This window comes from Onychomys torridus, chromosome 4 (assembly GCF_903995425.1).
Source record: "Onychomys torridus chromosome 4, mOncTor1.1, whole genome shotgun sequence".
NCBI classification, from domain to species: domain Eukaryota; kingdom Metazoa; phylum Chordata; class Mammalia; order Rodentia; family Cricetidae; genus Onychomys; species Onychomys torridus.
In genome coordinates, this window is record NC_050446.1 from 48,248,424 (window position 1) to 48,261,171 (window position 12,748).

At 42.7% G+C, this 12,748-nt stretch overlaps 1 protein-coding gene across 2 annotated transcripts in view; it reads right to left on the reverse strand.

Annotated features, from left to right (window-relative positions):
* Slc25a12 (solute carrier family 25 member 12) overlaps positions 1-9,314 on the reverse strand; it is an 85,498-nt gene extending 76,184 nt beyond the window's left edge. Inside the window, exons 1-2 of one of the 2 annotated variants that reach the window (XM_036183588.1) lie at positions 9,048-9,314; positions 8,052-8,105 (exon numbers count right to left, since the gene is read on the reverse strand). In XM_036183588.1, coding sequence (XP_036039481.1) covers positions 8,052-8,105; positions 9,048-9,059 — 66 coding nt within the window. In that variant the 5' untranslated portion in view covers positions 9,060-9,314. The remainder of the gene's footprint in view (positions 1-8,051; positions 8,106-9,047) is intronic. The other variant, XM_036183590.1, reaches the window with a different exon arrangement.
* Between the last annotated feature and the right edge of the window lie 3,434 nt (positions 9,315-12,748).

Sequence of the window (12,748 nt, forward strand, 5' to 3'; positions counted from 1 at the left end):
AAGAATTCATCAGTGGTGCTCCGATGTCCTGAGCACGGAGGGGCTGAGGTGGGGAAGGCAGAATCCTGGGGAATCTCTTTGATTGTGCTTTGTTTTATAGTTTTTTTTATTAACTTGATGTGTATGAATGTATGTGCAGGTGCATGTATGTATGTGCACCACATGCATACCTGTTGGACCCCCTGGAACTGGAGTTACCAATAGGTGTACGCCACTATGTGAGGACCAATCAAACCTGAGCCTTCTGTAAGAGTGTCAAGTGCTCGTAATTGCTGAGCCATATCTCCAGCCCCAAATCTCTCTCTCTCTCTCTCTCTCTCTCTCTCTCTCTCTCTCTCTCTTTTATTAACTAACAGAAAATACATGGGCTAAGGAAGTAGTTTAGATGACAGAGCGCTTGCCCAAAACCAATGCCTGGTTTTGAACCTCAGTACCTGGAGAGGTAGAGCAGAGAGATCAGATGTTCAAGGTTATCCTCAGCTACTCAGTGAATTGGAGGCTGGCCTAGGATATATGAGCCCCTATCTCAAAAAAGAAAGGAAAAAAAGGAACAAACAAAAATAACTCATCAAATTTTGAGAAGTAATAAAGAACACAGGGAAGCTGAGCATAGTGACACATGCCTTTACTACTCGCCGCCCTCAGGAGGCAAACAGATCTCTGTGAGTTCGAGGCCAGCCTGGTCTACAGAGCGAGTTCCAGGACAGCCACGACTACACAGAGAAACCCTGTCTTGAAAAGCCAAATAAATAGATTGATAAGTAGAAAGAAAGAACGAAAGGACACATGGAAAAAAAGGAGTATTTCCCTATACTTGATGTTTCTCTTTCTGAAGCCCATCATGAATTACACACAGGACTCCACTAAGCACAGATGTGCCCACGCTTTCCAAAAGGGCTCTTTTAGCTGGACGGTGGTGGCACACACCTTTAATTGCAACACTCATGAGGCAGAGGCAGGCAGATCTCTGTGAGTTCAAGGCCAGCCTGGTCTACAAAGTGAATTTCAGGACAGCCAGGACTACATAGAGAAACTGTCTCGAAAACCACAACGAAAGAGTCATTTATTGTCTTACATGACAAATGATTGCATGTTGCTTAAAGATTTGTTTTATGTATTTATGTATTTATTTATTTAGTTAGTTTTTTTTTTTTTTTTCCAAGACAGGGTTTCTCTGTGTAGCTTTGTGCCTTTCCTGGAATTCACTCTGTAGCCCAGGCTGACCTTGAACTCACAGAGATCTACTTGGCTCTGCTTCCCAAGTGCTGGGATTAAAGACGTGTGCCACCACTGCCAGGCTGATTTGTTTTATTTTTAACTATGTGTATGTGTCTGTGTACACGGGTGCCCACACAAACCAGAAGGTAGGTACCTTATTTCCTGGAGCTGGAGTTACAGGTGGTTGTAAGCTGTCCAATGTGGGTACTGGGAACTAGGAACTGAACATGGGTCCTCTATAAGAGCAGTAAGTACTCTTACTCAATGAGCCATCTCTCTAACCTACTTTATTATTTTAAAGGCTTTATTGAAACAAAGTTTTTTCCATGTATTTCAGGCTGGCCTCGAACTGGTGGGCCTCAGCCTCCTGAGTACTGAATTACAGGTGTATGTTGCTATACTCAACTCTCAATTGTGTCCTAAAATTTTAAATTAAATATTCTCTCAATATGTATGTGTTGTGGAACATTACTTTAACTAGGCAAAGATGTGTTACATTTATTTATGCTGCATTTGTTTAACGATGTAAAGATGTGTTGCTATTTCACCTTGCCTGCCTAAGGTACCTGATTGGTCTAATAAAAAGCTGAATGGCCAATAGCTAGGCAATTGAGGGACAGGCAGGGCTGATGGACAGAGAGAATAAGTAGTAGGAGGAATCCAGGCTCAGGGGAGAACAAAGGAGAAAGAGAGGTGGACTCCCAGGGCCAGCCAGGCAGCCGCCAGCTAGCAGACACAGAGATAGACATATAGAAAGAAAGGTAAAAAGCCCTGGGGTAAAATGTAGATGAAGAGAAACAAATTAATTTAAATTAAAGGAAAAAAAAGCTAGTCAGAAATGAACATAAGCTAAGGCCGAGCATTCATAACTAATAATAAGTCTCCATGTCTTGATTTGGGAAGCGGTTGGTGGCCAAAGGATGTGTGCATGTATAGTATGTGTGCATATGTGTTCACATGTATATGGACACATATGTGGATGTGTAGGCCCTACGTTCACATTGAGTTTCTTCTACCATGGCTCTGTAGTTTTGAGATAAGGTCTCTTGCTGAACCCAGACTCTACCTCCCCCGAAAATGGATTACACACTGTCACTGCCACACCTGTTTGGCTTTTATGTGGGTTCTCGGCATCTCTGGTCCTCACCCTTGTGTGGCAAGCCTTCACCCACTTAGCCATTTCCTCAGCCCTCTGCAGACTTTCAAGAAGCAAGCTCAAACGACACTGAACTCAAATTTACTTCAGAGTCCTACTCAAACCAGACTACACTAACAGAATGATGGACATTTGAATCTTTGATACACCGTTTCATGAAACTCCTTCAAACTCTGGCAGCACTACTTCCCCAGCTCGGTTCCTCCTTCCCGCTTCCACGGGGAGTGCCAGCTGGAAGTTGGCTCCTGGCTCTCTGCCCTGTTTTACAGTTGTCTAGCACCCATGCAAACTTGTATCTCTCCGAATCCCACTTGAACTGAGTGGGTCACATCCATTTAGCAATCAAGCATAACTCTGTAGCCACCTTCTCCAATTCCCAAAACAGATGCTCTCTCAGTTACTATCTATCCTAAGAATGCAAGTTTCGCTGTTCCTCTAGTCCTTCCATAGCTAACGGCAAACCCAGTAGCTTCTGCACTTACAAAGTCCCTGGAGTTGCCTTTCCATTACCCCCGACTTCAGCCACTCCAGGTCATTAGTCCCACACGGACTATTTCAACAGCCTCTTAGCTCACACCTTCACTTACTTCCAAGAGCTGCCAGGCCTCACCACTCCAATTTACCCACTCAGAACCCCACAGTCTACCTGCTATTTCAAACCCCAACTTCTCAGCCATTTTTTTCTAGGTAGTTACAGCACAAAGGCATGTTTTAATTTTATCTCTTAAGTAATTTTATCTTTAATATTCTTAGCAAAATATAGCTGCTAAAATCCTTAACATAACTCTTTCAAAAATCACCCCATTTCAAACCCCCTTAAGCATGTAATTTAATGGTCAAGAGTATATATATTTTATATACATGTATATATCTTCTAGGCCTGAGTATGGTAGCACTGTCTATAAACTCAGCACTTGGGAGGCTGAGGCAGGAGGTTTGCCAGTTGGAGATCAGTCTAGGGATACAAAGTGAGTAAGACTTAGTCTAAAAAAATAACAAAAAAGCCAGGCGGTGGTGGCGCACACCTTTAATTCCAGCACTCAGGAGGCAGAGCCAGGCGGATCTCTGTGAGTTCGAGGCCAGCCTAGGCTACAGAGTGAGTTCCAGGAAAGGCGCAAAGCTACACAGAGAAACCCTGTAGTAATAATAATAATAATGATAATAATAATAATAATAATAATAACAACAACAACAACAACAACAACAAAAAGTCCTTTAGAGGCGAATAAAAATGGGGTAAAAAAAAAAAAAAAAAAAAAAGAGGATTTTCAGCCTGGCATGGTGGTACTTGTCTTCAATCACAGCACTAGAGAGGCAGGTGGATCCCTAGGAGTTCAAGGCCAGGCTGGTCTACATAGAGCACTCTAGGCCAGCCAGGGCTGCATAATGAGAGCCTGTCTCAAAAAGGGAAGAGGAGGAGTTTTAGATTCTTTCTTCTACAACCTAGTTGTGCAAGTTAGCATACCCCAAAAAGCTGCTTTTTTTTGGAGACAGGGTTTCTCTGACAATCCTGGAACACACTCTGTAGATCAGGCTGGCCTTGAACTCAGAGATCCACCTGCCTCTGGCTCCCAAGTGCTGGGATTAAAGGCTTAAAGCTGATCTTCTTAAAGAAAAAAAAAATACGAATTCTGGAACTCATTTAATTTGATGATGGCCTCTATCACCTATGAACTAAGGGACATTAACCAAGTAACTTAATTCCATGTATATAATAGACCTACCAAGTCTACCTCATAAGAGTGGTAAGAACATTAACAGTATTTTTAGAGTCCTGAGCTAGTGTACACTACACTCAAAATGACCAAAAAATGTCAGCAGCTACTGTCATTATTCCACGAACCTCTGTTCTAGACAAACCAATGCAATTGCTCTACATCAGGCCATGTTTCGCCCTCACAAGTCCTGACTTCCTCAATGACAGCCTAATAGAAAGGGAGGTGGAGGCCTCAGAGAAAAGATCTGCCACCACTCAGTCTTGGCTCAATTCTCGGCTTCAATTATTAGCAAATTATTTAATTTGATGATTACTACTAAATGAAATACAAGTGCATGGGACATAACAAACAGTCCTTAGTAAATGTTGAAGGGCTGGTCAGATGGCTCAGCAGATAACAGAGCTTGTTATGCAAGCCTGATGATCTGAGTTCCACACCCAGAACTCACTGGGAAAGGAAAAAATCTGAGTCTTGAAAGTTGGCTTCTGACTTCCATGGATGTACTGTGCATGCCCACACTCATAGTCATTCACACACACATCAACTTAATTTTAAAAATATATGTGATAGACACCCTGCCTTGAAAAACAAAACAAAACAAAACAAAATATATGTGTGTGTGTGATAAATGTTATTTGCTAAAGAAAAGTAGCTAGTGTGTATTTTATTATATCTAATATCAATAAGCCATATGGATCCATAAGGAAACTTTTAATAAAAGTACCCAATTGTTTTAAGTAACTATAGTTTGAAGTAGACAAACCATCAAACCATGAATAAAGTCTTAATATGCCAGAAGGTAACAAAAAGTTGCTCCAGCCGGGCGGTGGTGGCACACACCTGTAATCCCAGCACTCAGGAGGCAGAGGCAGGTGGATCTCTGTGAGTTCGAGGCCAGCCTGGTCTACAAAGCGAGTTCCAGGACAGCCTCCAAAGCTACAGGGAAACCCTGTCTCGAAAAACCAAAAAAAAAAAAAAAAAAAAAAGTTGCTCCAACTAGATACAATGTCTTCCCAGCAGCTTTATGCTTTCCAGGGGATTAAGCATCTTTACACTGTTTCTCTTTTGCCTGCCAATAATGCTGAAGCTAAGTACGGAATTTGTAATCCTAACACTAAATTCAAGGTTAGCCTGAGCTACATATTGAGTACAGGCCAGCCCAGCCTGTTGCAAGATTCTGACCAAAAAACGAAATAATAATTATAATGATGATGATGATGATGTTTGAGTCAGAACTTTCTGTTTAGTGCTAAATATAAATTAATAAATTTCACAAATTTTCAGTACAAAAATAAGATACAGACAACATCAAAATAATGTTTAAAGGACTAAGGGTGTCCTTCCACTGAGCAATATTCTACTCGGTGGTAGGATGTCATTTAATATATATGAGGGGTTTGATTCCCCAGCACCACAAAATAAAAACAATGTGCAAAAAGATACCGACACTATGCAAAACAGCAGATGAAAAACTAAAGTGTAAATGCTTACCAAGGGTAAGGTATAGTTATGAGCTTGCCACACTCCCACCATCACTACCCACCCTAAACAACAAAATACACAAACCAGTAACAAATTCATAATGAGTCAGACTTTTTTTTCCATATAGATTTTTAAAGCTGGAAAAGACCCCATTCCTATTTTCTACTGAGTCCCACGTAAGAAAATGAAACCTAAGAAAGCTAGACAATTAGCTTAAGGGTAAGCAGCCATAGAAACATAGACCTGGGAATTAAACCCTGGTTCCTTAAAAAAAAAAAAAAAGCCGGGTCTGGTGATGCACACTTTTAATCACAGCACTTGGGAGGCAGAGGCAGGCAGACCTCTGTGAGTTCAAAGCCAGCCTGGTCTCCATAGTGAGTTCCAGGACAGCCAGAGAGCTATATAGTGAGAAAGCCTATCTTGGAAACAAACAAACAACAACAAAGTGTTCCTGATACCTGGAACATGGCTCTTTTTACTACATCATTCAGCATCTCAACTGATTCCTTCATGCCTGCTTAATCAGAAAAAAAAAAAAAAAACTAAATTACATGAACTCTCCACAAAACAACTGACTCTAATCATATGACAGAGTTTATACTAACGTATTTTTGTGTGTCCCAAAGAATACGAAAGTCTTAACACACAAATGGCGCAGTTCTATTATACTTGGTTTTGTTCCAGAAAAGATCCTTCTCTTAGTATACTTTGTAAAACTGAAGAAGCTTGGTTGTACACACTTACAATCCCAGCACTCAGGGGGCTTGAGACAGAAAGATCAAACAAGTTCAAGGATACCCCTGGCAGATTTCTGTGAGTTTGACGCTAGCCTGGTGTAATAGTGACCTCCAGGCCAGCCAGAGTTACAAGGTAAGACTGTGTCTCTAGATAGACAGACAGACAGACAGACGGACAGATGGACAGACATAAAAATTCAAGGCTGGGCTACATAGTAAGACTTTGTCTAAAAAATAAAAATTAAAAATAAATCTCATTTTTCTAACTCTATTTTGTTTTCTTTTGATGCAAACACTCAAACCCAGGGGCTCAAACAAGGTTTGATAATTGTTTTAATCCTGAGCTACACCCCTGCCTTTACTAATTCCTTTTCATAAACTATGCTGTGTGTGTGTGTGTGTGTGTGTGTGTGTGTGCTCTTCTATGCAGTCTCCTCCCCAACAATGATTAAAGGAACTACATGTCTCAGATAAAAGTGCCATCTAGCCTAGGATCATTAGTAGACGCTAGAATCTGTTCCTAAAATAGAACTGTAGACTTTGGAGTTGGAAGGAACCTTGAAGGTCACCTTTTATTTTATAGAGGGAAATAGTACCCGGAAGGAGTCTACCCAAGGTTAAGTGTCTACACAGAACCCACATCCAGAATGCAAAATTCTAAAAAAAAAAAAAAAGCTCTTCCGAGAAAAACATAATATTTAGTAAAATACCTTAGAAATTTAAGAAAGCAAAACAAAAAACTAAGCAATAATTTTTTAAAATTAAATCTATAGTCAAGTCACTGATTCTAAAAGCTTAACCGAAGTAAGGTATTAGAAGGTAAATCCTTACAACAATTTTTCCATTTTGAAAATGTGTATGGCTATTTTGCCCGTGTGTATGCCTGTGCACCACATACATGCTGTGCCCTCAGAAGCCAGAAGGAGTTGTCAGATTCCCTGGAACTGGAATTACAGACAATCCAGTGTTGCCATGTGGGTGCTGGGAATACAACCTAGGTCTTCTAGAACAGTGTTCTTGTCTGGGAGCTATGTCTCCATCTCCTTTCCTTATATTTTAAATGACTTATTATTATAAGGTGTGGGTGGTTGAGCATGTGTGCATGTGTACATACAAGTGAAGGTCAGAGGACAACTTTAAGTAGTCAGTCCTCTCCTTCCACATGCACATGGGTTCTGGGTAGAGCACCTTTATCCACTGAGCTGTCTTAGCAGCCTCCTGGAGAAAAATCTACAGTAAGCATGTTGTGTCACTGGCTCCTGATCTATGGTTGTAATAATTAGAAGGGAAAGCACAGCAATAACTGCTGTATTATTGTGCAACAAATAACACAGACATTTATGAGGAGGAAAACTTTATCATCTCAAATCGAGCAAATAAAAATAGTAACTCCAGGAAAACCTCTTATCAATCCTCAATATAAAAGAAACCTTATAATCAGTGGTTAAAAGTACAAACAACCGGGCATGATGGTACACATCTTTAATCCCAGCCTTCAGGAGGCAGAGCCAGGCAGGTCTCTGAGTTCAAGGCCAGCCTGGTTGGTCTACAGAGCAAGTTCCAGGACAGCCAGGGCTACATAGAGAAAGCCTGTCTCGGAAAAACAAGAGTACAAACTACATCCTCCACTCATGCTTATGAGAATGGATGAAAGTAGAATATTTCTCAAAGCCAGAGCTTGAAAAGGAATAATGATTGCGCTCTTTTAGTTTCTCCACGACGCAAAATTCTTTAACTTACCTGTAGGAATATGTTTCTCAGCTCATGAGGATCACCACGCTTGGTTGTATGCACCTATGGGGTGGGGAAGGGGGGGGAACTGGTTAATGCTTAGCTAGAAGGCATACAATCTCTTTAGATTATAGTTTACATCTGCCAACATCTGCTTATCTTTTAAAAGGGTATTTAGTGTAAAACAACACCAAAGCTTAATTGCTGATAACACCTGTCAAACTGGAGATCTATGGCTAAGGGGTAGGAAAAAAGGGTGTGCATAACCCAAGACACAGCAAATTACAGACGGTACTTCCTCTGCACTGGAAAGGGAAACCAAGTAATATAATCGTCTGCTTTATTCCGCATCTACTAGCTATACAGTAGCTAGTAACCAAGCTGTAAACCCAGAGAGCCTCAGGAGTGGAGCAACAGGAGACCTAAAACACCCAAATGAATACCCGGGGCCTAGAAGCCTTTCTTATGGAAAGCAGTAACCGCACATCGTCATCCCGGCGACCTTTCTCCATCCAACCTAAACCTTGAGAGCTGCCACAAATATGGATACTTTCGGCATCCTGCGACCAGCCACGCAAATGTCAACCAGTGCCCTGGGCTGTCCTGAGGCCCCCAATGACAACACCCACCCCCCCCCCCACCGCGGATGCCCCGGGTATCCCCGGCTTTCCCGTCTGCTTGTCCTCTCTCTCTCTCTCCTATGCTCTCCAACTCTGTGCTCGCAATCCCATGTACCTAGGGCAAAACACTACTCTTTTCCTCCTCCCAACCGTGGTCCTCACGAGCCCCTCCAACTCACGATCCCTCCTCCTTCCCCTCCCCCAGCCGGGCATCCTCTTCTCTCCGGTCCAAGCCCCGCACAGCTCTCCACCCGCAATCTAGAGCCCCGGGACGCGCTGGCCAAGAAGCAGGCAAAGAAAGCAACGGAAAGAGGCGGGGGGCTGCACTCGGGGCCCTTGGAACGTCTCTTATGCAATAAAGGCAGCAGCAGAGAGTTGGAGTCACCTTGACCGCCATGCTGTGCTCGGAAGCCGGGAACGAGCGAGTGAGCGAGCAGGGCCCGAGCTGTCAGGGCGCGCGCGCGCCACGGCCCGGGGCCGCGCCCGCGTTCTCTCCTGCCGCGGCGCCGCGCCCGTCTGTATGCAAATGAGCTAGAGCGCGGCGGTGCGCACCGGGAGGCCCCCGTCGGTCCATCTGCGGGTCAGCCGGGCTGTCACCTCTCGCGGGGGACACCGGAGCTCCGGCCGCCGGACCCGAGACGGTGCGTGAGCAGAAGCGCCGCTGGGCTACTAGCCCCAAGTCCGAAGGCCAGGCAGTGGGTGTGGCTTTGGGCACTGGCTTCAGCCAAAGTCGGTTCCCTCTTGGGGCTTAAAGGAACACTTGGGGCCTGCATTGGGCAAGGTTTGGAAGCATCTGAGCGCTTGGACCATTAATAATGAGTTAATGACAACTAGTGACAAATACTGACTAAAAATAAAAAAAAAAATAAAAAGATTAGAAACTATCTACTTAGGGCTTTTTTGATGGGGGGGGGGGGTAAGTAAACTAACTTCAGAAATATGCCCCTGAATTGGCATTCCTTGGAGTAGTTTTAATAGTTTATTAATAGACGCGCTCCACTTTCTTAACCACACAAATCCTTTGTGCGATGTATATAGAAAACAACTTCGTTTGTCTTGGGGCTGGCAATACGCTGGCTCTCACTTCTACAAGAGCACAAAACAATTCTTCAATGAATTCCCAGCTTTGCCTTAAGCCAAAATAATGTCTTAAAACTTTGTCTTGCCATTAAGATATTTGAGGGCCAGGCAAGTAGCTTAGTTGGTAAATTGCTTACTTAACATGCGTGAAGCGTGAAGTCTGGGTTCCATCCCCGGCATCATATACACTCCAGCTCAGCACAGAAGTCTAAAGTTGGTAGTCTGCGCCTGTAATCCCAGCGCGTGGGAAAGGGAGGCAGGATGATCAGAACGCATAGGAGTAGAGGCCAGGCTGGGTTGTGTAGGACAAGTCTTCGGAGAAAAACAAAACGAAGCGAAAAGAAAACAGGAGAAATAGTGAGGGGAAGGAAGGAGGAAGGGAGAGAGAGAACAGGGAGGGACCCTCAGAACCCATTAAGGATGAAAAGGTAACCAACTCCTTATTTTCCACACTTAAGCTAGGCAGGTGTGCATATGCACTCTAATAAATAAAAGTTTTTAAATTATTAAAGAGAAGAAAGGAGAGATCCTATTAGGTCACATACTGATATTCACTCAAACATTTACTGAAATCCTCCTTGTGCTAGACATGGTCCTATTTGTAAAGTGTGTGTGTGTGTGTGTGTGTGTGTGTGTGTGTGTGTGTGTTTGTGAAGTGTGTATATGTATACGTGTATATACATAAACAAAGACAGTTTATTTATGGCAAGACCTTCTTTGCCACCGTTATCATAGACTGTTTACAGTTATAAAACTAAATAGAAATCCTAAATACTGTAGATATCCACCTTGCTCAGTCATACTTAAGCGTTGCACCATTTGTTATCCACTGGGTTGTTACAAGAGAATTCATCACGAATTGATGGTGTCATCTGCCTGTATTCCTACCCCCTAGCTATTAAAAACTTGATGTGGCCAGGCGGTGGCGCACACCTGTAATCCCAGCACTCGGGAGGCAGAGGCAGGTGGATTTCTGTGAGTTTGAGGCCAGCCTGGTCTACAGAGCTAGTCCAGGACAGGCTCCAAAGCTACAGAGAAACCCTGTCTCGAAAAAACCAAAAAAACAAAAACAAAACAAAACAAAACAAAAAAACACAAAAAAACTTTATGTGTTAGTTTTTAATATTTGAGGCCAGTCAAGTGTGTAAGTCTTTGTTGTTGTTGTTGTTTGTTTGTTTGGTTTGGTTTGCTTTTGGTTTTTTGAGACAGGGTTTCTCAGTGAAACAGTCTTGACTGTCCTGGAACTCACTGTAGACCAGGCTGGCCTTGAACTCATAGAGATCCACCTGCCTCTGTCTCCCCATTGCTGGGATTAAAGCCATGTGCCACCGCCGCTGACCAGCACATCTTTTTTTTTTAAAGAAACACAGTTTACAGGGTTGGGAATTTAGCTCAGTGGTAGAGCACTTGCCTAGCAAGCACAAGGCCCTGGGTTCGGTCCTCAGCTCTGAAAAGAAATAAAAATGCACTTGGCATGGTTTTTTTGTAGGTGGGAAAGAAATTATGAGATTTTAATTAATTGTTCTCATTATAGTGTTAAAATTAAGTCTACTTAATTCATAAAGTCATATTCATGCCCCAAATACTTGCATCTATCAATAAACATTAGGATATTTGAAACTGTAGAGTCAAGTAAAAGCCAGCTCTCCAGACATCTTGAGGTCATGTTTACCCATAATCTCAACCACATGAGGTTTCTCTTCTTTCGTAAATGAGACATGTTCCTTTAAATTAAAAAAAAAATGGTGCAAGTAGTGATAGAAACCAGGTTCCCACATGTGAGTGACATTGGCCCTTATCTTAAGCCATGTACAGAAATCTCCCCCAAATGCATTTTTAAAGGCCAAACATAAGACCTATAGCCATAATACTTCCAGGAGAAAACACATGAGAGACAGCTCACTGACATCGCCTTTGGCAGTCATTTCTTGCATAACCGAGCCAAGGCTCAGGTTACAAAGGCAACAAAATATGGGGCTGCATCAAACTAAAATGCTTCTGTGCAGCGAAGTAAAGAAAAGGAGGAAAAGAGCATCCTACAGCTTGGGAAAAGATGTTTCAAATTGTCCATAGCCACGATTCATATTGAGAAAACTTATACAACCTAGTAGCAAATAGATCCCAATCAAACAGTGAGTGAACGACTTGCATTGACATTGCTCTAAAAATGGTATAAAAATGGTCAGTGAGTGCCCAGAAAGGGAGCTCAAGATCACTTACCATGAGGGAAAGGCCAAGAAACAAGTGCTGGGAGTTAGCACCTCTTGCCTGTTAAGACTGTTATTATCAAAAAGATAAAAAGCCAACAAGTAAAACCTTGGTTCAGAGATGAAGGTGTTCTTGGAATTTAGTGGAATCATTATGGAATCCAGTACAAAGATTCCTAAAGAAGCCAGGCGGTGTGGCAGTCAGTGGTGGCGCACACCTTTAATCCCAGCACTCAAAGCAGAGGCAGGCGGATCTCTGTGAGTTTGAGATCAGCCTGGTCTACAGAGCAAGTTCTAGGACAGCCAGGGACACATAGAAAAACCCAGTCTTGAAAAAAAAAGATTACTAACAATGTTGAAAATGTATATGTGCAACTAAAATCATATATGTGTGTAATTAAAAATGTTTATATGTTGCCAGGTGGTGGCACACACCTTTAATCCCAGCACTCGGGAGGCAGAGCTAGGTGGATCTCTATGAGTTCAGGGCCAACCTGGTCTACAGATCAAGATCCAGGACAGACACCAAAACTACACAGAGAAACCCTGTCTCGAAAAACAAAAAAAAGTTTAAATGTATTCTAGATCCTACTTCTGGTCATATACCCACAGGACAGAAAAGTACCACATCTTAACTGTATCTACTCTCCCGTTTGACAGATCACAACAGTCCTGCAGAGGGGATCAGCCATGTCTACTAACCTGCCTAATACCTCTCCCAAATGCTGAATACCCAGCATGTAGCAGCCCTGTGTGTAGAGTGGGACAATAGAGTCAGCTTCCTGACTAGCTTTGTATT